The sequence below is a fragment of the Sciurus carolinensis genome, chromosome 8, assembly GCF_902686445.1.
Source record: "Sciurus carolinensis chromosome 8, mSciCar1.2, whole genome shotgun sequence".
NCBI lineage: Eukaryota > Metazoa > Chordata > Mammalia > Rodentia > Sciuridae > Sciurus > Sciurus carolinensis.
In genome coordinates this window covers 28,654,078-28,681,338 of record NC_062220.1, presented here as the reverse complement: position 1 = coordinate 28,681,338, position 27,261 = coordinate 28,654,078, and the positions used below count along the sequence as shown (strand labels likewise).

At 32.4% G+C, this 27,261-nt stretch overlaps 1 protein-coding gene across 9 annotated transcripts in view; it reads right to left on the bottom strand.

The window, feature by feature from the left end:
- Positions 1–3,050: 3,050 nt before the first annotated feature.
- Positions 3,051–27,261, bottom strand: part of Pot1 (protection of telomeres 1) — a 114,859-nt gene continuing 90,648 nt past the window's right edge. For 8 of the 9 annotated variants that reach the window (XM_047561781.1, XM_047561783.1, XM_047561782.1 and 5 more), the window contains 6 exons: positions 26,689–26,894; positions 21,565–21,700; positions 10,098–10,186; positions 7,967–8,058; positions 6,406–6,511; positions 3,051–5,029 (listed from right to left, as the gene is read on the bottom strand). In XM_047561781.1, the coding sequence (XP_047417737.1) occupies positions 4,917–5,029; positions 6,406–6,511; positions 7,967–8,058; positions 10,098–10,186; positions 21,565–21,700; positions 26,689–26,894 (742 nt within the window). In that variant the 3' untranslated portion in view covers positions 3,051–4,916. Of the gene's footprint in view, positions 5,030–6,405; positions 6,512–7,966; positions 8,059–10,097; positions 10,187–21,564; positions 21,701–26,688; positions 26,895–27,261 lie in introns of those variants that run through there. The other variant, XR_007109870.1, reaches the window with a different exon arrangement.

Sequence of the window (27,261 nt, the reverse complement as noted above, 5' to 3'; positions counted from 1 at the left end):
TTTGTGGACTAGATTTCAAGCTTAAAAAATCATTAAGATGTTTCTATAGTCTAAAAGAGTATCAGAGGAGTTTGGGAACTATCAGTTTCATAATTGATACAAAATACTACAGATACATCTTCCCTATTGTAAATGAAGTCTGCGAGGTCTTGACCCATCAAATGCAGTACTGAATGGAGGGACATTTATCTCCACATGATTGTTACTGAAACTCCAACTGATCTCAAATTTCCTAATAGCTTAAATCACAATACTACAGGGAAAAATAACACAGCATTTACAATTAATATCCCAACTTCGAAAAGAAGCTAGATCTCATGCTTGAGTGCACTGGTGAATTCTCATGACTTCCAAGTACCAGAGGGAAACACAGACCATTTTGCCCAGATTTTACTTAGCTAGGTCCCTGTTTCCTGGTTTTGGTGATGTTTTAAGTTTTTCACTGCTGTAATCAAGAAAATTTTGAGGAGTATACCAGGGACTCACAGTTTCAGAGGTCTCATCAGTTCATAGATGGCTGACTCCATTCCTCCGGGCTCTAGATAAGGCAGAACATCATGGTAGAAGAATGTGATGGAGGAAAGTGGCTTCGGACATAGCCACCAAGAAGCAGAGAAAGAGTGCCCTCACCACTGACAAAATTTATACCCTAGGCATGCCCCCCGAAGATCCACCTCCTCCAGTCACACCCTACCTGCATACAGTTTAGGATCTTATAACCTAATCATTTAACCTCTAAACTTTCTTGCATTTTTTTTTAACATATGAACTTTTGGGGGACACCTCATATCTAAATAAAAGATGACTAGAATTTGAAACTATCCAGAGACTCTACAGACCAAAAGAGGAAGAAATTTTTTATTTCACCTAAAATGATGTTCTAGATTTTCAGTGTGACCCATCATAGCCTTCACAGAACCTGAAATTCCTAATAAAATGTCAGAGAAAGTGTTCTTTCTTATTATCTTTTTATCCACGATTTTGTCAAAGCAAGAAAGGATATTTCAAGGTAACTGAGTCATGGTAGAATTCTAACCTATATATTAGGCATCCTGTATAGGCCTCCAATTCTAATCGGTTAAAATCCTCTAAAGGATATGGTGACACCAGACTCCAGGGTGTCAGATTTAAGGAGAAATAACATCAGAAAAAATACAGACTAAATCATGATGCATACAATAATATTATAGGTAAAAAAATACTAAAATAAATAACAAGGATACATTCTAGTAAAAATATAAAATTCCAAAACTGGCATTAGAAATATTTAAACAAACAAAAAAAAAACACAACAGAAATAGTGAAATAATCAGAGAACTACCCACTGAGTAATTACAAGTAATGTGTTTCTCTGTGTGTACTGACATGATAAAAAGGCCCAGTATAAGAATTGACTAAAGAAAAATTGAAGGACTAACTCTATTAACATAATTCAGTGAAAAATATGTGAATAAACACATACTCACATATTCTTAGGGAAAAGTCTGGGAAGTTACACTCCAAGCTGTTAAAAGTGCTTTCTTCTGGGATACCAGCAAGTGCAGGAATTATTTCAACTTTACATATGCTATGTTGTTTATAAAGTTCTTCATAGTATATATTACTTTGTGTGTGTGTGTGCATGTGTTTGTGTGGTGTGAACCCAGGGTCTCGTACATGCTAGGCAAGCACTAAGCTAAACCCTTAGCCCTATTACTTTTATTAAGAAATGTCTGTATAAAACAAATCTTGATGAAATGCAACGTCAAAATTTAACAGTAAAAATTATCAGTAGAGTTTGACATTGTTTTTCATAGATATCAAGAAAAACTTCCAGAAAGCACAGAAGACAATTGGTTGGATTGTCATAATTTGTGACGAATTCATGGTTTGACTTCTGAAATAGAACTTCATAGTCAGTTGGACAGTGGACAGGGGAGATTTTGGCCCACTCTGTGGCCTACAAGAACCTAAGGTACAGGTTCTATGTCAGCTAAAGACCTGGGTACCAAATGTCCTAACTTGTGAAGATTACTTTTTAAGGTAGAAGTAGGTCTCTACCTTTAGTTGCTTCCTTCCCTTCTATCAACACCAGTATATTTCTATTTTCATTTAGAAACAACTTCTAGTATATAGGAAGGCCAGGGGTTAAAAACAACAAACCGCTAGATGATGCACTGTCTTGGCACGTATAGTTCCCTCAAGAAAAGCAGTGGAATTGAAGTTGACTGAGCAACACATTTTTCTCTGCATCTAGATCAAGAACAAATGACTGTCTCCAATTTTTAAGACCTGAATTCTCTTCCTCATACAGAGCAATGCAAGGGTAAGGAGAGACAATGGTTTAGGTAGTGTCCCCCACAGCTCACATGTGAGACAATGCAAGGTTTGGAGGAGAAATAATTGGATTATATCCTTAACCTAATTAGTGAATTGATCCCTGATGGGATTAACTGAGTGGTAACTGGAGGCAGGTAGGGTGTGGCTGGAGGAAATGGTTCATAGGAGTTGTGACTATGGGGTGTATATGTTGTATTTGGAGAATGGAGTCTCTGTGCTTTCTCATCATGTGAGCTGCTTCCCTCCACCACTCTCCTGCCATGATGTTCTGCCTCATCTGGAGCCCCTTGGAATGCAGTCAGTCTTCTATGGACTAAGACCTCTGAAATCATGAGCCCTCAAATAAACCTTTCCTCCTTTAGAGTTGTTCTGGTCAGGTCTTTCAGTCCCAGTAGTGAAAAAGTTGACTAAAACAGGTATCTAAGAAATGAATATTAAAGAAATCAGAAGTTGTACACAAATTATTTTCCTAAATTTATGTCACTTTAAATCACACTAAGATTCAACCAGATGTCATATCAAGGGGTCAGAGAACAAATCTTGGTAAAATAAACTATCATTCTGGTGCTCTAGAAATGAAGTTCTCCTAATACTCTGGGTTCCTGATTAAGGTAATGTGCATATCACTGCTGGATAAATACCAGGTGTTGATGGAACTCTTCTTTTTCCAACTGAAAACGTAAAACAAAACAAAACAAAAAAACCCCATTACAAACTACAAGAAGTCATGTTAATGTAATGTTTTATTTAAAACATGAAGGAGTGACAGAAATGACCTTTAATCATAAATATTCAAGGGAAGAGCTTTCCATTATAAAATCTGAGAACCCACAGGTTCATAGTTGTGGACACATGACACCTTTTGATCCCTACTCTTTTAGACTGGGTGTTTCCTGAAGGATGAGAAAATGTCGATCTCATCTTTGTATCCCTAGCACATCAGCAATACTGCAACACATCTGTTCAACTGTAGGGTTTAAAAAAATTTTCCCTGATTATGTTTTGAACCAAGAGTTTTTATCACTAATACAGCAGCACTAGTCATGAGTCTCTCTCACTGTCTCAAACATGCTAGTGGGAGAGGAGTTTGTAACTAGGTTTAGAAATGTGTTCATATATCCAGAATACAGAATTTATTTATTATTATGAGGAAAGAAAATTAGTTATCCAATGTTTTTTCCCAATAAGGCATTGAAAGCCTTTTGATAGTGCAGGAAAATACATTGACTTCTTTTATAATCTACTTCTACTTTAGGTATTTAAAGCAGGATTTAATGCAGAATAGTCCAGTTATCATTTGTTTTAGAATACTGGAGTGGTTAGCAGTATAGGCTCTAAATAGATATCAGAATACAAATACTGACTCCAGCATTTAGGATTGTGTGAACTTATTCAAGTTAGTTTATCAATCAAGATTCATGTTTCTTATTAGGAAAATGCATTGTTCAGGGGTTCAAAGACATGTTAGCACAGTGTGTGATGTGTAGACAGCCCCAAGTATCTATTATGTTGCTTTGATTCTTTGTCACATCATATTATTCCACCATTCAACATACAGCAAATAAATGAAACCACTGAAATGTGCATTTATTTATTCTTCACTAATACTGAACTAGGCAGATAGGTATTTTTCAATCATTATTCAAATAAATATGCAAATCCATACATATATATAAATATGTGGAATATTTGTATAAATTGAATATTCATGATTTTACATTTGAAAAATACTGTCAGGTAAAAAAGCAGACTTATACTGCATTAACATCACATTCAATTAATTAAAACCCCTAATATGTGTATATTTTATATAAGATTATGAAAAGGTATATAATATAAATGACTCACTAACATTATTAACTTTATTATGTTAGTGTGGAATGGAAAATGTCTTAGCATCATCAAGAGAAACAAGCAATCAGGACACATAATTCAGATCTAAAGAAATGGATTTATCCTAAAATGATCAATATCAGAACTGAAACAAGCATTTCTGTTAAATACAGTTAAAGTAAATCACACTTTTACTAAACTGGTTCACTCCAACAAACACTTTTTTAAGCAGAACTTGGTTAAGCAGATCCCTCTGTAGAAAAACAAATCAAAATAAAACCAATAGCTTGCATTCAGTGAAAGCTGAGAGTAAAGGTAAAGACATCCCCTAACCTCACATCCATTTTAATGTTATCAATGCTGCTGATATAAAAATCAGGCACCATGGAATGGTATATAGCACAGAAATCAGTGGTTATACATGAAAAATGCCACAGGAAAGCTTATTTTTAGTGTAGGGTAATAAAACAGGCCTTCTCTGAAAGGATTGCAAAAATCAAATGAAAGCACCCTCCTTATTTATTCAATTTTTTCTTTTATATCCTTGGCAGTCACCATGTCACATTTTAAGCAACAAGCACATTTTTAACATAGTCAGAAGGCATTAAGATTACAAAATGTCTATTAAAAAGCCTAAAACAGTAGTAAAAATGAAAATGTTATTTGAGTGACAGTCAAATGTCTTCCTTGTTTTTCAAGAATTTCATAGAAAGTATTTTTTTTTAATTTACAGTATTTTACTTATGCTAAGTTGAATGGCAATATTAGATAAGATCTTCTGCAACTGTGGTGTCAAAAATTTGATAGCAAATTTGCTGTTCCATTCCATTTGTGACATTGTAAGATCTGATGAAACATTCCAACCACGGATATGCATCTACAAACAAACAACAAAAAAACACTATTTAACCATTAACACTAAACAAATAACTGGCAATTGTGACTATCTGAATTTTTCCCAATAGCAGATAAAAGTGATTAAATCTGGATTTTCAAAATATTTGATATCAAAAGTAGTAAACCATCTTTTATTCTGTTTTCCTCTGATGACTACTTAGTGATTTCTCCCCATACTTTAAAAATTTTTTTCTTTGAATGATGAAAAAAAAAAAATAAAACCTGAACTTGAAATTAGTTCTAGCACTTACACTTGCCCAGGTGGACCCACATCAGGTAGCAGATATGGAGTCCAAGCAATGCTGGCAGTCACAGATGCCATTTCTAAGTTTCACTTATGATCATGGTAAGTTTATTTGTAACTTCTAGAAAAGGTGTGTGTTTCTTCAAGTTCAAATATGAAAGCATTTAATAAAGTACTTAATTTTGGCAAGTGAAACTGACACTGACACTATCCTACACAGCTGAGAGAAGAATAATCTGGCAATATATATCAAAAACTACAAGGTTCATGTTTTGTGTTTATTTTGTTTTGTTTTATTAGACATAGGGGTTTTGCTTCCAGAAATCTACCCCCAAAACCCAAATAACCAACACAAATAAAAACTGACAACTAATAAAAGCATAGATGATAAGCTTTGTTTGAGAGAACAAAACTATTTCTTTGGAACTGTCACAGATGCAGAATGACCGGAGAAGTAGAGTGATTAAAAATTATCCACAAAAATTAAACCTACAGGAGCAAGATCTAGAGTAGGTAAAATTTCTTAGTGAGAAAACATTTAGGACAATCAAATTGTCTTAAAATGCAAGTTTCAACATAAATAGAAATAAAAGTCTTGGAAGGAAAACTTGAGCAGCAGGTATAATCAGTACAATTTAATCTTAAGAAAACCTAGTTGATTAATTAACTGCTTATATGAAAAATAACTAAAGTTCATAAAAATTAGTAAAATAAAACTTTTATTAATCTGAAGCTATCAATGAATAAAAAATCTGTCAATGAATTTAACTGCCTAAATGGAGTTTATAATAGAAAATAAACATAAAAAATTCAGTTGGTTTTGGTATAATTTCAACCTAAATGTGTATATGCATAAACTCAGTGTCAAATGTGCTTATGGATCAAAATTGCCTCCCTTTTACTACATTTCAGAGTATTTATGAAATATTTTCATTTATACCTTCTTTATCCCTGTCACTGTCTCATCAAAAGGTAGGTAATATAGTAATCACTATTCGACAATTCATTTGAATTCAAAGCTTTCAAATTTCTAAATGTCTGCAGATTAGATATATGCTAGATGCTCATTTAAGAACAACCAAGAAAGGGATTGTGAAAACATTGTTGCCTACCAATTTTTATCCCTGAAGGACAAAACATATCCATGGTCATGTCCACACTTTTTTGAAGGTCATCATCAATTAGGATTTCTGATGCTGGAATCTGGAAGAATTTTTCCTTTAAAAAATTATGACAGAAAGAAAAATGAAATGATATTAATCTTTTTAAACATAATTAATACAAAAATATTTTAATATTATCTAATATACTAAAATAATCTAGACTATTTCACTTTATCAAGATTATAGAATTCATATATTAGAGTGCCCATCTTTATAATCTGCTTCACTTCTTTAATCTTATAACAACTTTGTGATATATACAATCCGGTTAAGTTACTCTGACTTGATGATGATAAAAAAAATAGACTGACAATTCTCTTGCTACATGAGAAGACAAATCTAGTGTTAAGTTTAAAATAACATAACATAGTAGGCATTTATCTTTTCTCTCTCTAGGTTATAATGTGCAGGGAGGAAGAGGTTTTGCTTACTTTGGTCAGTGCTATATCCTCATCATACTGAACAGGACTTGGTGCACAGAAGGTTATAATTAAATATTTATTTAATAAATGACTAAATGAATTGTGAAAGTAGGAGAAAAAGTCTCCACTCAAGCTCACCTCATCTTCAAGATGTTTACTAAGAAGTTTAACCATCCCTAATTAAGCCCTTTGCTTGTGGGGTAATCTCTAAATTCATAAGAGTGGCATATTCTGAGAGGAGGACGACTTTTGTTTGTCTGGGGGTGGGGGTTGGGTCATTCTGGATAGTCTAACAATGTGATTCACATGGGAAGTTTTTATGCGGTATTAGCTTGATGATGACTGAGTTCAGTCACATGGGCAGTCAATAGTGCCAAGGTGATGGGGTCCCAATAAAAATTTTTGACATGATGACTCAGTTAAGCTTCCCTGCTTATAATACTCCATTATATGCAGGAAAAGTAACACAGTCCACAACTCCATGGGGACAAGATGACTGTAAGTTCCATGTTTGGAACTTTCCCAAACTTTAACTATATATCACTTTCTTTGGTTGACTTTAATCTACACCCTTTCACTATGTAGTCCTCTATTTGGACCACAACAATTTTCATTAAGTTCTGAGGTTTTCTTGTAAATTATGAAAACTAAAGATGGCCTTGGAGACTTCTGAACTTAGAAATATCAGAAGTGAGGATGATCATACGGAATGCTCCACAGTTTCAAACACAGCTTATCAAGGTAGCTATACTTCTAATATGAAATGTGGAGGCTTACAAAGTATGTTGAAATGCTGACTATAAATAATGCTTATATAGTGTGGACATTACCTCTGATTTTTGGCCTTGCAGTAAAACTTAAGCATGATATAGAGAATGACTCTTCAAATTTCTGTTCTTCAAGTTTTTGTTTTTCAAATATCAAGATTTATAATATCAAATCAAAAGAGAGATTGTTGACAGACACCTTATGAGCTTATTTTATTTAAACTTTCATGTTCCCTTAAAAATTTTAGGAATAAAATAGGTCTTAAAATTTTAAAAATTACTCTTTTAGATAGAAATGTCATTACCAGCTCTGTTACTTACTGAATCCTTGAGATAAGCTTCTAATACTCCAGTTCCATCATCAAGAGTAAATGTCATAACAAACACATACTCAAGGGGTACAATTCCCAGTACTAATGAAGAAAAAAATGAACAAACAAACAAACAAAAAAAACTATAAGTCTGCTATTCCTAATTATCAAGGACAAGTCAAACTTATTTTATTATAGTATGGACCTATATAATACTGTTTACTAAAATACTTTAAGAGATCAAGAAACTTTCACCAAAACCAAAATATTAAGCTTATTTAGCAGGTTTAGTTTGGAACATTCCACTGTATTTACATAGGGATAATGTCTCATGATATTATAGCAATTTAGTCTTTCCTTAATTATTTTTATAATATATCTATAAAATGAGTTGATATTTTGATAGAAATCATAAAGTATTTCATAATATGCAACAAATTGTACTTGGTCTTATGAAAAAACAGCAGGATTAAAAAATAGCATGCAGTTGTTTTTATTTTTAACATGCCTCACATCTTTGTAAGTATAAGGAATCACTTATGTTTTTAAGGGATATTATCTGGTTGAATAAACAAAAATGTTAGAATCTGGCATTTCATAATGATGAAAAGATGAATAAAAAAGAAATTAGAGATACTAAATCATGTTTGTATATGGAAATGGAAGACACTCAATACGCTTAGAAGTCTCAGTTTCCATCTACCAAACCCATATTTAAACTGTAGGATGAACTGGACTAATCAAGTAGGCAAATAATAAATCAGGGCACACGGACATGAATTTAAGCATATAATAGATACTGTTATTACAGAGGAATTGATTTTCAGGCTTCAAAAGGTCTCAATAGGTTAAAACTGTGAACTAAAACAAAGTTTCAACTATAACTTACATAGAAAATCCACAAAAACAAACAAAAAATTATATTAAAAATATGATAGAAATCAGCACAGTGGCTCCTGCCTATAATCCCAACTACTTAGGAGGTTAAGGCAAGAGAGTCAGAAGTTCAAGGTCAGCCTGGACAACTTAGTGATACCCTGTCTGAGAGAATAAATGAAAGAAAGAAACAAAAGGGTTGGAGAATGTAGCTCACTATGTCCTTAAGGCCTTGAGTTCAACTTCTAGTACTGCCAAAACAAACAAAACTAAACAAAACAACAACAACAAAAAGAATATGATGGGGAGACCAAGCTTGACATCAAGAAGTTCAAAGGAAAATATCATGGGATTTCACTAGAACACAAAATATGAGCTAGCAGTATCATATATCTGTATTATAAAAGGAGCAGAATACCATCAGGTATAGAAATATCTAAACAATGAAATTTTGACTTAGCAAAAGATAAGTGTCCAGTATTAGAGAAATTAAAACTTTCATTATATTCTGAACTGGTCAAACATCAGCAACACTGTATCCAGTTTTGAATGCCAAACCCGAATAACAATTTTGGTAAAGTAGAAAGTTTACTAAGGAGGATAAACAAAATAGTAAGATATGTGGAGAAGTACCAGTGTAAGTGAGGATGCCTGCTTGAAGAAATAAAGATTCCAGAGGCCTGACAGAGAACTTCAAAGTGCAAAGTCTGTTTACTGTCCAGAATAGGAAATAGATGTGCTTAATAATTCTGACAGAGAGAATGGCGCATGTTAAAGTTCCAGGTAGGAAGATTTTGCTTCAATATTGAAAGTGTCTAGTACAATCTGCCTTGAAATGTCATGAGTACCCTGTCATTGAAAGACTTAAAAAAAGGCTAGATGACCATCGTTAAAAATGCAATATAAAAAGATTTTTGTACTGGGAAAAAGGTAACTGCTCTCTAAAAAACCCTTTCCGATCCCAGAGCACTTAAAAGTTGGAGTGATTTATCAGAACCTGTATTTATGATCAATGACTAATGAGAAAACAAATTATTGATAATTAAAATGTGCATTATGATTAAAAATACAGGATGGCACTTGAAATGTGATTGCAAATATTTCAAACATGTAGTCTACATTTAAATAAAATCACTATAAATGGTTTCACTCAAAAAAAGTTAACCTAGTTCTGCCTTTCATATCCACAAAAATTAAAATATAAATCAGTGAGATGACTTCATACACATATAGTTAAGACTGAATGACATGGAAAATTAGCTAACCTTCTGCCACTGAAGAAGGAATCCATGATGTTTTATCGGTAACAGAATTTAGATTTTGTATTGGTCTCAAACTAGAACACTGTTTACATCTGAAATTAATAAAAGAAAAAGTGGTGAATATTTAAAAGTAATTTAATTATTATAACATTTTTGCTGCTAAAGCACACATAGGATTAGAAGGTGAATTATTAAACAAAAGATACTTACTGTACTACCTACATTTTAATGTACTTGTTTCACTTGGGACTGAATTCCTGATCCCAATCATTAATTAATTTGGCTCTTCATTTCATAATTTGTTAAAAAGTTGAAGGAGAGATCTGCCAAGCTGAGACCCAGCCCAGCCCGCCATCTCCAGCACCACCACCTGGCCCAGCCCACTGTCTCCAGTGCCGGCGCCAGGCTGGGCTCTGTGGCTGACCATCTATCAACATGTGGGCTTGCCTCTACCTGCACGGATTATTCCCGACCTGGAGGCCACCATCCATAGTGGGGTGGCACCCTTCTTGGGACACTACAGCTCCTCTCAGGCATCAGGCTTCTGAAGAATAGGAGGTTTGAACAGTACAGTACAGTTTCCGTGTAGAATTTTTTTTTTTATTAGTAGTAGTTTACGATTATTCCTATTATACATACTATTATTCCTACTTTTCTTCTATTAATATTTTTCTCACTCTATTTTCCTCTTATCTGTTTCCTTTTCTTATGCTAACAACCAATTTCTTTTAATTCTGGTTTCACTATACCTACAACATAGTACCTCTATAGACTCACTTCTTATCTCATTAACTTTATATCCTATACCCCTCCCCATCCTCTTCGTCCACCATTAAAAATTGTGGTCCTTATTGCAAACCTTATTGGTTATGCTGTAGATAATAATCAAACTCATCATCTCTGTTTATTAAGACAATACAGTTAATATCTTAATAGGAACTATCTGGGTTAAGGATGCATATTCTTTGTATTGTGTGCTGCTAACATTGCTCTCTCACTTCAAGGTGAGGTATTGGAAACCTGCAGGGACACTGTAAGTCAATAGGGGGGACTGACATACCTCAGATTCTAACTGCTAGAGGGGAAGATACATGAATAACACGAGAAAAGAACGGAAGAAAGTGTCCCAAACAAACCTAGATTATATCAATAGCCATGACAGTATGGCAGAAGAAATGTGAGAAAGGGAGATCAGAATATACATAATTAAAATGATCTGAGAAGCAAACGATGAGATAAGAGAGCAAATGCAGGCAATTAGTGATCATATTAAAAAAGTTGTAAGAGAAAATGCAGGAAGCAAAAGATCATTTGAATAAAGAGATAAAGATTCAGAAAAAAAAACCAAACAAATCCTTGAAATAAAGAAAACAATAAACCAAATTAAAAACTCAATAGAAAGCATAACCAATAGACTAGATCACTTGGAATACAGAACCTCAGACAATGAAGATAAAATATTTAATACTGAAAACAAAGTTGACCAAACACAGAAGATGGTAAGAAATCATGAACAGAATCTCCAAGAATTATGGGATAACATGAAACGACCAAATTTAAGAATTACTGCAATTGAGGAAGGCATAGAGATACAAACCGAAGGAATGAATAATCTACTCAATGGAATAATACCAGAAAATTTCCCAAATCTGAAGAATGAAATGGAAAATCAAATACAAGAGGCTTACAGGACACCAAATGGACAAAATTACAGCAGATCCACATCAAAGTACATTATAATGAAAATACCTAACATAAAAAATAAAGATAGAATTTTAAAGGCTGCGAGAGAAAAGCATCAGATTATATACAGGAGGAAACAAATACGGATATCAGCAGGTTTCTCAGCCTAGACCCTAAAAGCTAGAAGGGCCTGGAACAACATACTTCAAGCCCTGAAAGAAAATGGATGCCAACCAAGAATCTTATATCCAGCAAATCTTACCTTCAGATTTGACAATGAAATACGATCCTCCTATGATAAACAAAAGCTAAAAGAATTTACAAACAGAAAGCCTGCACTACAGAACAAACTCAGTAAAATATTCCATGAGGAAGAAATGAAAAAAAACAATGTATGTCAGCAAAGGAAGAAACTACCCTAAAGGACTAGCCAATTAAAGGAGAAACCAAGTCAAGTTGAAAACCAAAAATAGGTCAAAATGGCAGGGAATACAAGTCATATCTCAATAAAAACCCTGAAAGTTAATGGCCTAAACTGATCAATCAAAAGACAGAGCCTGGCAGACTGGATTAAAAATAAAGCCCCAACAACATGCTGCTTCAAGAGACTCATCTCATAGAAAAAGACCCACAGACTAAAGGTAAAAGGATAGGAAAAAACATAACATGCGCACAGACTCAATAAAAAAGTGGGGGTTTCCATAAGCATATCAGATAAAGCAGACTTCAAGCCGAAGCTGGTCAGAAGGGATAAAGAAGGACATTACATACTGCTTAAGGGAAGCATAAATCAAGAAGACAAAACAATCAAATATTTATGCCCCCCCAAAATGGTGCATCCATGTACGTCAAACAAATCCTTCTCAATTCCAGGAATCAAATAGACCACAACACAATACCAAGTGACTTTAACACACCTCTCTCACCACTGATCTTCCAAACAAAAATTGAATAAAGAAACCACAGATCTCAATAACACAATCAATAATTTAGACTTAACAGACATATATAGAATATGGATCCTTCTCTAAAACAGACCATATGTTCTGCCATGAAGCTACTCTTAGCAAACACAAAAAAAAGAGATACTACCTTGTATTCTGTCAGATCATAAAGGAATGAAATTAGAAATGAATGATAAAATAAAAACCAGAAACTACTCCAGCACCTGCAGAATAAATAATACACTATTGAATGATACATGGATAACAGAAGACATGAGGGGGGGAGATAAAAAAATTCTTAGAGGTAAACAAGAACAATGATACAACATATCCAAATCTCTGGGACACTATGAAAGCAGTACTAAGAGGAAAGTTCACTGCATGGAGTGCATTCAATTAAAGAAGAAAAAGTCAACAAATAAATGATCTAACATTAAAGCTCAAAGTCCTAGAAAAAAAAAGGTCAACACCAAATGTAGTAGAAGACAGGAAATAAAGTCAGAGGTGAAATCAATGAAATTGAAACAAAAGAAACAATTCAAAGAGTTGATAAATCAAAAAGTTGTTTTTTTGAAAAAATAAAATTGATAAACCTTTTGGCACACTAACAGAGAGAAAACTCAAAATTACTAAAATTCGTGAGGCAATATTACAACAGACACTATTGAAATACAAAACACGAATAGAAGCTATTTTAAAAATATATACTCCAAAAAAATAGAAAATCTCAAAGACATGGACAGGTTTCCAGAGACATATGATCCACCCAACCTGAATCTGGAGGACATACACAATTTAAATAGATCAATTTCAAGCAATGAAATAGAAGAAGTCATCAAAAGCCTACCAACCAAGGAAACAGGACCAGATGATTCTCAGCTGAATTCTACAAGATTTTTAAAGAAGAATTAATGCCAATACTCCTCAAAGCATTCCAGGAAATAGAAAAGGAGGGAACCCTTCCAAACTCATTCTATTATGCTAATATCACCCTGATACCAAAACCAGACAAAGATACATCAAGAAAAGAAAACTTCAGACCAATGTCCCTAATGAACATTGATGCAAATATTCTTAACAAAATTTTGGCAAATTGCATATAGAAACATATTAAAAAGATAGCACACCATGATCAAGTGGGGTTAATCCCAGGGATGAAAAGTTGGTTCAACATACAGGAATCAATAAATGTAATTCACCATATCAACAGACAAAGTTAAGAATTACATAATTATTTCAATAGATGCAGAAAAAGTATTTGATAAAATACAGCACACCTTCATGCTCAAAACGCTAGAAAAAAACGGGGCTAATAGGAAAATACCTGAACATTGTAAAGGCTGTCTATGCTAAGCCCAACATCATTCTAAATGGAGAAAAACTGAAAGCATTCTCCCTAAAAACTGGATTAAGACAAGGATGCCCTCTTTCACCACTTCTTTTCAACACTGTCCTTGAAACTCTAGCCAGAGCAATTAGACAGACCAAAGAAATTAAAGGGATAGGAAGGAATAGGAAAAGAAGAACTCAAACTATCATTATTCGCCAATGACATGATTCTATATTTAGAGGAGCCAAAATATTCCACCAGAAAACTTCTAGAACTCATAAATGAATTCAGAAAAGTAGCAGGATATAAAATTAACACTCATAAATCTAATCCATTTTTATTCGTAAATGACAAATCCTCTGAAAGAGAAATTAGGAAAACTATCCCATTCACAATAGCCTCAAAAAAAAAAAAAATAAAATGCTCGGGAATCAATCTAACAAAAGAGGTGAAAGACCTCTACAATAAGAACTACAGAACACTACAGAAAGAAATTAAAGAAAACCTTAGAAGATGGAAAGATCCTCCCATGTTCTTGGATAGGCAGAATTAATATTGTCAAAATGGCCATATTATCAACAGATTCAATGCAATTCCAATTAAAATCCCAATGACATACCTCATAGAAATAGAGAAAGCAATTATGAAATGCATTTGGAAGAATAAGAGACCCAGAATAGCTAAAGCAATTCTTAGCAGGTAGAGTAATGCAGGAGGTATCACAATATAAGACCTTAAACTATACTACAGAGCAGTAGTAACAAAAACAGCATGGTACTGGCACCAAAATAGACAGGTGGACCAATGGTAAAGAATAGAGGACACAGAGACAAATCCACATAAATACAGTTATCTCATACTAGACAAAAGTGCCAAAAACAATGGAGAAATGATAACCTCTTCAACAAATGGTGGTGGGAAAACTGGAAATCCATAAGCAGCAAAATGAAACTAGACCCCTATCTCTCACCCTGCACAAAACTCAACTTGAAGTGGATTAAGGACCTAGGAATTAGACCAGAGACCTTGCACCTAATAGAAGAAAAAGTAGGTTCAAATCTTCATCATGTCAGCTTAGGAGTGAACTTCCTTAACATGACTCCCAAAGCACAAGAAATAAAAGCAGGAATCAATAATTGGGATAGATTCAAACTAAAAAGCTTTTTCCCAGCAAAAGAAACAATCAATAACGTGAAGAGAGACCTACAGAGTGGGAGAAAATCTTTGCCACACACACTTCAGATAGAGCACTAATCTCCAGAAGCTACAAAAAACTCAAAAATCTTTACACCAAGAATACAAATAACCCAATCAAAAAATGGGCTAAGGAAATGAGCAGACACTTCATGGAAGAACATCTATAATCAACAGATATATGAAAAAATATTAAACTTCTCTAGTAATTAGAGAAATGCAAATCAAAACTGCCCTAAGATTTTATCTCAACCCAATTAGAATGGCGATTATCAAGAACACAAGCAACAATAGGTGTTGGAGAGGATGTGGGGAAAAAGGTACACTCATACATTGCTGGTGGGATTGCAAATTGCTGCAGCCACTCTGGAAAGCAGTATGAAGATTCCTTAGAAAACTTGGAATGAAACCACCATTTGATCCAGCTATCCCACTCCTTGGCCTATACCCAAAGTGCTTAAAATCAACATACTACAGAGATACAGCTACATCAATGTTCATAGCTGCTCAATTCACAATAGCCAGATTGTGGAACCAACCTAGATGTCCTTCAATTGATGAATGGATAAAGAAACTGTAGTGTGTATATATATATATATATATATATATATATATATATATATATATATACACACACACACACACACAAAATGGAATATTACTCAGCCGTAACGAACAATAAAATTATGGCATTTGCAGGCATATGGATGGAATTGGAGAATATCATGCTAAGTGAAATAAGCCAATCCCAAAAAACCACAGGCCAAATGATTTCCCTGATAAGTGGATAATGATACATAATGGGGGTAAGAGAAGAATGGAGGAAGGATGAATTGTATAGAGGAAAATGAGGGGTGAGGAGGGGGTAGAGGGAAGGAAAAAGAATGAGACAAACATCATTGTCCTATGTACATGTATGATTATGCAAATTGTGTGACTCTACTTTGTGTACAACCAGAGGAAAAAAGGTTATACCCCATTTGTGTACAGTTAATCAAAACAAAAAAAAAGAATTAAGATGAAATTTTAAGATATAAAAAAACGAAGAAAACTTATGGTTAGAAAACTTGCATTACATGAAATAATAAAGGAAGTACTTTGGGCTGAAGAAAAATGATACCAGAGGCTAAGAGCAGTCCTTAGGAAGGAATACAAGCATTGCAAGTTGTAGGGATCTGGGTAAATAAAGGAAATTCAAATTTTCTCTTTATTTATTTAAGATAAAGCAAACATGGTGAAATATCATGGATGTTATTACCCTACATACATGTATGATTACATGAATGGTGTGACTCTACATTGTGTACAACCAGAGAAATGAAAAGTTATACTGCATTTATGTACAGTGAACCAAAATGCATTCTGCTGTTGTGCATAACTAAATAGAACAAACAATAAAAAATGCTTATCAATGAAAAGGAATATATATGTAATATGGATGAATCTTGAACACATTTTACTAAGTAAAAGAAACCAGACCCTAAAAGGAATATATAAAATGGCACTGTAGATAAGGCCAAAATATAAACACAGAAAACAGATCAGTTGGGAATGGGCACATATTACATATTGACTACAATGGAGCAAAACAATGAATTTAGGAGGTGATGAAACTCCACTCTAAGAAATGGGGTGACAGATACATAACAAGTCTTTGTCAAAACTCACAGACCTGTATACCAAAAAGAGTGAAAAAAAATAAGAAATATTATGAAAAAAAAAAAGTTGAATGAAATGTCTTTGATTTCACAGCTGTCAGGACTGTGATTCTGACTAATATTTCAACAGTCACATACAGAGGTTTATATTTTATGATGCCTAATACTACAGTTTTTTTTCAAATGCAAATAAATCTAAATTTGTTACTATTAAAGTTACACATTATTTAGAACAGAAATTTTTCTTTGCTTACATACCACATATTTTAAGTGTAATTTAGCTTTTAATCACGCATCACCATAATGTTTAAGACATATGTAAGAAAATATAACTGAATAAAAACATAGAAATTCAAATCAAAAGATTCCTTTTATTCTCACTTTGGGGAAAACAATGTAACTTAATTAAATTTCATCACCTAATTATGAAATACATAAATGCTTCTTCTTTAACCAAAAATTCAAGTGAATAACATAATAATATTGCCTAATAAAGGAGACTGCAATATTAATTAGATTGTGACACTGATAAAGCAAATATACTAAATAAAGATTTAAGGAAATAAGTCAAAATAAGAGAACTCATTAATTCCAAAGCAGTAAAAGCTGAAATAGAAAATTTGGAACAGTAAAGGAAATCAATTCAACACAAGACAGGAAAAATTTTTAAAGAAGGTAAAAATACAATAAAGATGTACTAAGGAGAAAGTAATAAAAGTGAAGAGATATACATATTAAATACTAATAATTAAAATGTATTTAAATTCATCTGCTAACTACAATTTAAAAGTTTATAAGTGACATATTAAAACTGGATGACACAAATATGAAAACAGAATAAGATGCTAACTTAAAAAAAGCTGAAAACAATAAAAAATATTAGCAAAAACAAACCTTAAGGAAAAAGAAAACATGGTTGGAAATGTTTTCCTTATGTAAGGACAAACAATACTCAACTAAATGAACACAGAAGTCTCACAAAATATATATATCAAATGGTAACAGAATAAAGATCAGAGACTCAAAATCACAGAGGATGTTTATACATATCTCTAAAAGAAAATGTTTAAATCAATAAAATTTACAAAAGAAATATGTCTTGATTGTGGCTAATAAGCCTGACCTAATGAACACATTAAATTCTAACTCAACTATGAAGAAATATACATTCTTTTTAAACACACATACAAGATGTACAAATCTAGACGTATATATTGTAGGATAAAGCAAAGTTGAACAAATCTCAAAGAATCATGATGGGAACAATGTTCTACAATGTTTAGCTAAAAAGCAATCTCACTAAAATATAAATGATAATGTAGCACCTAAAATGCACATCTGAAAAATGTCATACACAGAGCTAAATAATTCCTAGTTCAAAGAAGAACTCATAGGGATTATGAGACATTAAGAAGTATGTGACAAGACTAACACTACATATCAAAACTTGCGATAAAACTATGGTTATATTCCAAGGAGGAAAATTATAAATATAAATGTTAAAATATATTAAAAATTAATTAGGTAAGTGAGGTAAACATTCAATATAGACTGAAAAACTAAGACCTAAATAAAGCAAAATAAGACAAGGAGCAATAGTACAATAATAATGAGCATTATTATGGGCAAAAGTCAGCTGTTCTGACAAAGAAAGCTCAAGGAAAAAAAAAGACACCCACAAACAATATTAAGTAGATACAACAATAAAGCAGGTATTTAAAAATAATCTGAAAATATTATCAACAACAGTATGTCAAAAAATTTAAATTTAAAAATAAATAAAACAAATACTTCTTTAGAAAAATTTCATTAACAAGATATAAACCCTTAGAAGATGTATAACCATTAAAGAGATCCACTGAACTATTTAAATTTTATTTATAAAGAATCAGGTCCAAAGAACTAAAAGAAAGTTTTAAAAAACTTTTATGGGTTTGGAAAGCATTTTGGTAAATATGACTCTATTAACATTTTAAAAATCTATAAAACAAAAGAAATCATGAAGTTAGAAAGATGTAGAATATACTAGGAGTATGGACATAACTGACAAAAAATTAGTATCTCTACTGCAGAAAATTCTTTACAAGCAGTTACATGCACATGCATAAACTTAAACCAAAAAGAGAGCAGTAATCACAGAAAAACAGGTAAGAGATTCAACCTTAGAACTGATGGAACAGGTTACTGAAACAGTCAACAGACATATGGGTTGTAAACCCACTAGTCATCTAGGAGATACAAAGAAAAATTACGTGGATACCATTTGAAGCATAACAAAATTACAAGTTCAATTAATACTAACCCATGGAGAAAATATCATAGATATTGAAATTTTTATATACTAATGATGGGGTCATTAATTGTTAAAAGCACGGGAGAACAATTTGGCTTTTTTCCCCCAAAAAGCAAAAAGCATGCTTATCTTATGATCCAGTAATTCCAGTTCTAGGTAAACACCTTAGAAGTCACTTTCAAACACTTTTGGCAAGGACTCACAGTAGTAAATTCATTTTATATTATGTACCAGTATGTATCTTTAAAAAATCTAAAAAAAGATCTAAAATATATTAAAAAATCTAAAAAATAAAATTGTTGGTCATGATCACTGATGATTCTATGACAAAGAAAATGTATAACAGGAGTTCATTTAGTATTGTCCTCTTTAAATGAAATAAACAGAAAATCATATACCAATTAAGAGGAAATGGATTAATAAATCATGATACATTGATAGAATATGATAGTAAAATAATCTAAACCTACAGTCATCTATATGGATAAGTCTTAAAAAAAACACTGAATTTAAAAAATGCTGCACACAAATAGATATGGTATATAACAGTTTACACACATTTAAAAACACACAAAATAATAAGCTGTACTGCTTAAGAGTTCATATAATATTATAACAGAAGCATCAAAACACTGGTGAGAACTGACTCAACTTGGGAAGTTACCTGTAAGAAAAAGGGTTAGAAAAGGGACTAATAAGGACATGTTTCTTCTCTGTAAAATGCCAGTTCTTAGATGTAAAGGTCTGAAAAATGTTAAAATGTTAACATTTGCTAAATCTAAGTAGAGAGTACATAACTGTTGTGACACTTTTTTGTAAGTTAGAGTCATTTTATAATTAAAGCTAAAAAAGGAAATCAATTAAGAGACATGTTGGCTTTTGCTGCTGGCATTCAAGTAATAGAAAATCTAAAAATGTCTTAAAATTTAATGTGTAAACAAAATTTCTGTCTTGGTTCATGCTGGAAGTGGTAGGAAAAACTGACAGCCTTCAAATAACTTTTTTTTTTTAAAATAGACTACTAATAAATGAGTTCATAACTATTCGCTTTCCTAGTTTAAGACAGCTTAAGTACCCTGTACACAGAAATCAAGTCAGAAGAAGGGCCAGAGAGAGACAAGAGGTGCACATGCACACACACACACCCAAAAAAACAAAACAAATGAAAACCCTATGTTAGTGAATTTATTCAAAAAGAAACATACAGAATATAAAAGATTTTGATTTTTGAATTAACTTGTGGATAAATCTTGAAGATGACTCTGAAGTCATGCATCCAGTGAGAGATATTATAAAGACATTGGGTGCATCAAGGTAAAAATCAATATTAACCTAGGGATTTAATTCAGTGATGCAAATAATTAGTTCCACTTTATGACAGAAGCATTTTGATGTATCTTATATGGGACAGAACCCTGGGGGATGCCTACCAGTGACTCCAAGGTCTCAATCTGGGAGACATGATAACTGCAGTAAATAATTTTTCAATGGAAATCAAGATGTAACAATGACTAACAGATGCTACAAATTTAGGAGTAGGAAAAGAAAAGCAAAGCATAGTATAATATGCATCCATCCTAAAATCCAAAGTCTCTCAAAGCAGAGCATTTCCATGGTGATTGTTTTTTCAAGCAGTAGGTGGCATTTTTATCTCCATCTTCTCCTTCTAAACCTAGGTATCTGTTTACACATCATAATGCATTCTTTTACCTTCTAATTTTCAGTGGCATCAAATTTTTAATCCAGTGTCTCAACAATTCTGGAATTCAATCACTTATTTTAAGATTGCAGCTCTGAAATTTTCTCTATGGTTATTATCTAAATCCTTGTTAAAGAAAACAAGTATCTGCCTCTGAGGAACAAAATGTTGGTAGGCTTACACTTAGCACACTGTGTACCTAACATACACATGCTTAATATAATAATACACATATACCAGAAAAACCTAGTATAGGTAATCCTTGACTTACTATGGGGTTACATCCTAATAAATCAATTTTAAGTTGAAAATATCTTAAACAGAAAAAGCATTCAATACATCTAACCTAGAGAACATATAGCTTAGCAACACAGTACACTGCAGTGTTAGCTGTTTACCCTCTTTTGATCTTGTGGCTGACTGAGAACTCCATCTTGCTACCAGTGCCCAGCCCTGTGAGGGGAGTACTGTATTCATATAACCAGCCCAGGAAAAGAACAAAATCCAAAGTTCAGTTTCTACTGAATATGTATCACTCTAACCATTATAAGTTGGAAACTGTCTATACAGGTGATTTAGTACTAAGTATCTGCTGAACATATAATAGTCAGTGGGATAAAATACTAACGTATAGTTTTTCATTCCAAAATTTCCCTGGGTTGAACATACCCATAGTGAAACACTTTTCCTTGTATAAGAAATGGTGCCGAAAGATCTAGGAGTTCCAGGTCATCAGAGCCAGATCTCACAGGAATTACACTATGAAATTTGTTTGAGAGTTTATATATTTCACCGAGTGTACCTCCTATTAAAAAAGAATAAAAAAGTTATTCAGATAGTACAAATATAATGTAGGCAAAATGGAGTACCTATTAAGTAACACATAAGATACAGTAAATACTAAAGAGGTTAATAGAAAAAAATAATCAAAGTCATATATTTAAAGATTCACTCACTGTAAAAAATTACTACAAATTAACTAAACAAATCAGTATACAAAAATGCTGAGACTTGAGCAGTGCGGTAGCGCATGCTTATACTCCCAGAGGCTCAGGAGGCTGAAGCAGAAGGATCATGAGTTCAAAGCCAGTCTCATCAAGTTAGTGAGACCCTGTCTCAAAATAAATTTAAAAAATATAAAGAGCTGGGGATGTGGCTCAATGGTTAAGTGCCCCTGGGTTCAATCCCTGGTACCAAAATAAACAAATAAAAAATAAATAAAAAATACTGAGACTTGATTAAAATACAAAGTTTGTGAAATTTCCACCATTACACTCTTCTTAAACAAACTACTCCTTATGCCAGGAACACCTTGGTTCAAATAACCAACAGAACGAAGTTAAGAGTCAAAGTATTACAGGTTTCTCACTATTAAATTTGCTATTGCTTTTAATGTCTAAACAAATACAGTTTTGAGTTTGAAATATCTTTTTTCTCATGACCATAGTTTAATAATTTATTTACAAAAAATAGGTGACTGATCAGATTTCACCTACAATCCATCTAGAGTAGCATGTCTAACAGAAATAAATCACAAGCCTCATTTAAAAGTTTCTAGTACTTATATTAAAATAGGATTAAATCTTAATATATTTTATTTAATATATCCAGAATATTTTCAACATATTGTCAGTAAAAAATACTAGTAAGTTATTTTTTACATTTTTCACACTAAATTTTCAAAAAACTGCTATAAAATCATTTTATATTTATAACAAATCTCAACGTGCTAGTTTCAGATGCTCAGTAGAAACGTGGCCCAGTGACTACTGAATGGATAGTGCAGGTCTATAGTTCTGTAATTAATTAAATATATATGATCACTCTACCCTCTATGTTTTTTAGCTATTCTTTACCTTCATTTTTTAAATCTTTTAAACTTTCGGATCAATATTAAATTTAAATATACCTTTGTAGAGTAGTTTATGTCATATGAACTCAAATACAGTGTTATTCATTTATCCTGGAAAAATCATCACACTTCCCCTAATTCTGTGACAGGATAAAACATTAAAATCACCAAGCTGACTAAGAAGAAAACAGTATGCTCAATGGTGCTCTGTTATCGGAAGATAGCATTATCTTTGAAACTCAAACTCACCATTATCTTTTTACTTAGATTGATAACGTCTTTTTTTCTCCAAGGAAAGAACATGATTTTTAAAAAACAGCTTTGTGCATTTCCTGACAGTTGGACAGAAACTGTAATAAAATTGCAAGGGAGAAGTACTTCTGGCATAGTAGAGTACTTCTTGACCTTCAAAACTACTTTTTTACATAAAAGTAATAAAAATATTTGGCAAAAACTACCAAAATTAACCTTTTCAGAACTCTGGAAGTTCAATATAAGATTGCAATAATCCAATGAGTGTTTATTTCAGATAAATGACTGAATTTTGGTAGGAACAGTGAGCTTGGTTGAATTTTATCTTGTCTGTCATCATCTTTGTTTCCCTAGTTCTGAGTCAGTTGGAAGTCATGCTTTTGCTCTATTATACTGATGGTGACTGCTTAAAATTTCAAAATTTAAGAAGCAAGTTATTTAAAAGCATCATATACCAAAAGCTACAGCCTGTCTCTGGAGACTTATACTTAGCCCCACTGAATCCTGCCTACTCTACTCTGCTCAAAATTGCAATGAATGATCATTCGCCAACTCTTTTTCCATGAATGTTCCCTGCAAAATAACATTCCAAAGAACCCCATGAGCATTCTGTATGGCCATCTGCACTGGACTACCCAACACTGGTTCTGACACATGAGTTGGATGACCTTGGTTAAGCTACTTAAACTTTGATATATTCGTGTCATTTTCTTTTTTTTAATACTACAGATTGAACCCAGGGGTGTTTAACTACTGAGCCACATACCCAGACCTTTTTAAATATTTTATTTAGAGACAGAGTCTTGCTGACTTGCTAAGTGCCTCACTAAGTTTCCGAGACTGGCTTTGAACTTGCAATCCTCTGGCCTCAGCCGCTGGCATTATAGGCATGCACCACCACAACTGGTAGGGCTTAGTGTCCTCATTTTTAAAACTGAATTATAATACTGCTATGCTGTAAGATCATTATAAAGTTTGAATATTAGTATTTATAAAGTACTTAGAGTCACAAGTGACTACTTTTATTAATTATTTGCAATCCCCTCTTTAAATATAAAGTTCACAAAAGAAAACTTTATCTTGTATGCTACAATACCAACAATGCCGAGCTCAGCTCCTGGCACATTCTATAAATAATAAGCATTCTATAAACATATGCTGAATGAATGAACGAGTACAAATAAAAGATGCTTAAAATTATATGTATGAATAGCAGTCCTTGTATAACTAGAGACATTCTCACTGAAAGACACTATATTTATAATGGGTACAAAGATTCAGCATGGACTATGGAGAGAGAAAGACATGTTTGACTTTTTTCTCCCATTTTACTAGGTCTTTAATTTTAGGCTATTTATCATCTTCTCAGTCCCAGGTTTCCTCATCTGTTGAAAAAGGGGATAATATATAGCTTACAGAAGAATTGTTATGAGCTAAAGATAAAATATTAAACTAAGTAGTACAGTGCATGGCACATAGTAAGTGCAAGGAATTAATAAATATTATAATAAAATGACTCAACATTAGAGTTGCAAATGAATTATGTTTCAGAAGATGTTTAAAATAGTTTTAAAAATATAGCATTAATAAAAAAGGAAAACATCTAGAAAGAACAAAATTTTTTTAAAAAAGGAATATTATTACAAACTCTATACCCACAATTTTGTTAACTTAGATGAAATGAACCAACACATGAAAAGATACAATCTCCCAAAACTCACACAAGGAGAAACAGATAATCTGAATAAAACTTTATCTATAGAGATATTGAATTCATACCTAAACCTAAGGGGGAAAAAAAAGATCAGGCCCAATTTCAATAACGAATTTCAATAGTGAATTCTACACAAATATTTTAAAAAATGTTATCTGTCTCAGATCATGGAGAGAACACTTCTTAACCCATTTTATGATACCAGCATTACTCTACTACATAAATCAGACAAAGACATTACAAGAAAGGAAAACTACCAACTAATATCTCTTATGAAGACATATGTAAAATTCCTCAACAAGTATCATATCGGGAAATAGACTATAAAAAATGTACACAAGTAACCATCACAAATAAGATATACTAGAGGTATGCAAAAGTAGTTCAACATTAAAAACATCAATTGATGTTACTTGACACATTCACAAGTATAAAAATAAATATAGGGCTGGGGAGATAGCTCAGCTGGTAGAGTGCTTGCCTCGCAAGCACAAGGCCCTGATTTCGATCCCCAGTACTGCAAAAATAAATAAATAAATAAATAAATATAACATCAATAGATGCAGTAGAAAAAGCATTTAACAAAATCCAACACTCATTAATGATAAAAATTCTCAGCACATTAAGAATAGAGGTGAACTTCTTCAATGTAAAATACAAAAATAAACTGCAAAATTGCTACAACTAAAATCATATTTACTGGTGAAGATTTCCACCTAATTTCAGGAAAAAAGTAAGAACATTCCTTTTCACCAATCCTATTAAACTTCATACTGAAAGCCCTACCTCATGCAGTAAGAGAAGAAAAATAAATAAAAGATTGGTATATTAAGAAGGTGAAAAAACAAACAACTGTCTTTGCGTCCACGAAATTTATGAAGAGTCAACCAAAAAAATTCCTTAACTAATAAGCAAAAATAGTAAGTACCCTATTCTCAGTGAGATTATAATCTAGTAGATAAACAAATTTATAAACAAACAAAGTAACACAAATCACAAGGAGATTTGACTCTCTTTGTGATTATTAAATGGATACATAACAAACATCATTAGAGTAGTTTCTGGCACGCTGTAATTATATTTGAAGAAAAGTCCTATGTTCATGAAAATGATATCCGTATTTATAAACATGTATATTCATGCATACATATGCTTTATAACATCAGTATTATTCCTATGAATTAAAAAAGTCAGCAATAAAAATGATAATAGAATGATTAAGTCCATTTGTAAAATAGACAAAAACATTTCTCCAGTGCAAATTAGTTATTTTCTTCTTACCATGGAAAATTATATAGGAAGAAAAGCTTTTAGGAAAATAATAGAACTTTAAACTTTTCTTGAGAAAAGTTGTGTGGTACATATATAAAATATTAGATAATATTTAAAAGAACTAGAAAGAAGATGAAAAAGAAAACAATAAAAATTTATGCTTTCATTTTATTAACATTTTTTGGTGGTGCTGGGGATTGAACACAGGGCCTCACGTAGGCTAGGGCAGGTACTCTATCACTTAGGTATATACCCAGTCTCCAGTTTTCCTTCTTTTAAAACTTGTCAAGCTATTCTTACTTGTTTAATGGTCTCTTCCTTGATTTAGACATCAATACAAGACTTTCATCCTATTTTTATGAAACAACAGTGACATCCAGAGGCCAAGACAACAGCAGCTATAAAACAGTAGTCCACCTCACTACTGTTACTCAGCTAAATAATCAGTTTGAAACTGACAAGATCACATGCAAGAATTCAACAAGATGGATGAATGTAAACATTTAGGTTTACCATCTAATTTCTAAATGTAATTCAGATAAATGTATATGTGTGTGTGTATTTGAATCTAGTTAATATATTCAGTTGTGTGAAATTTAAATTACTAATATTTTAAATTTATATGTACTAGATGTCTGTAAAATACATTTAACAGTAATCTATAAAAGCAGTGTTCTAAAAAACAGTAGCTTAAATATCTTACCTTCTATCAAAATCAGACATTCATTTGAAAGTGGAAGAATACCATTATTTTTCACAAAATGAACAACTACTTTTCGTCCTCCTTGGTCTTTGGTGGTCCAGATCTCTGAATCATATAATGATGTATTTTGTAATTTGGTATTTGGAGTTTGAGTCGCAGCATTTTGCAAAATTATATCCAAATTGCCCTCATGTGGAACTTCTTGCCTAAAATCAATGACAATGAAGCATTTTAAAACAATTTTGGTATGATCTTAGAAATTCCAATTTAAGAAATTATCCAATTAAAAATTCCACTTTTTAATTTTTTTAAATGAAAATTTTTTTTCCATTTTTTCATTTTTAAAAATTTTTACAGACTGCATTTTGATTCATTGTACACAAATGGGGTACATCATTCTTTTTCTATGGTTGTGCAGGATGTAGATTCATACCATTCATGTAATCATACATGTATATAGGGTAATGATGTCTGTCTCATTCCACCATTTTTCACACAACCCCTCTCATTTCCCTCTACGTAATCTAAAGTTCCTCCATTCTTCTCTCACACCCTACCCCCTTACATACAGAT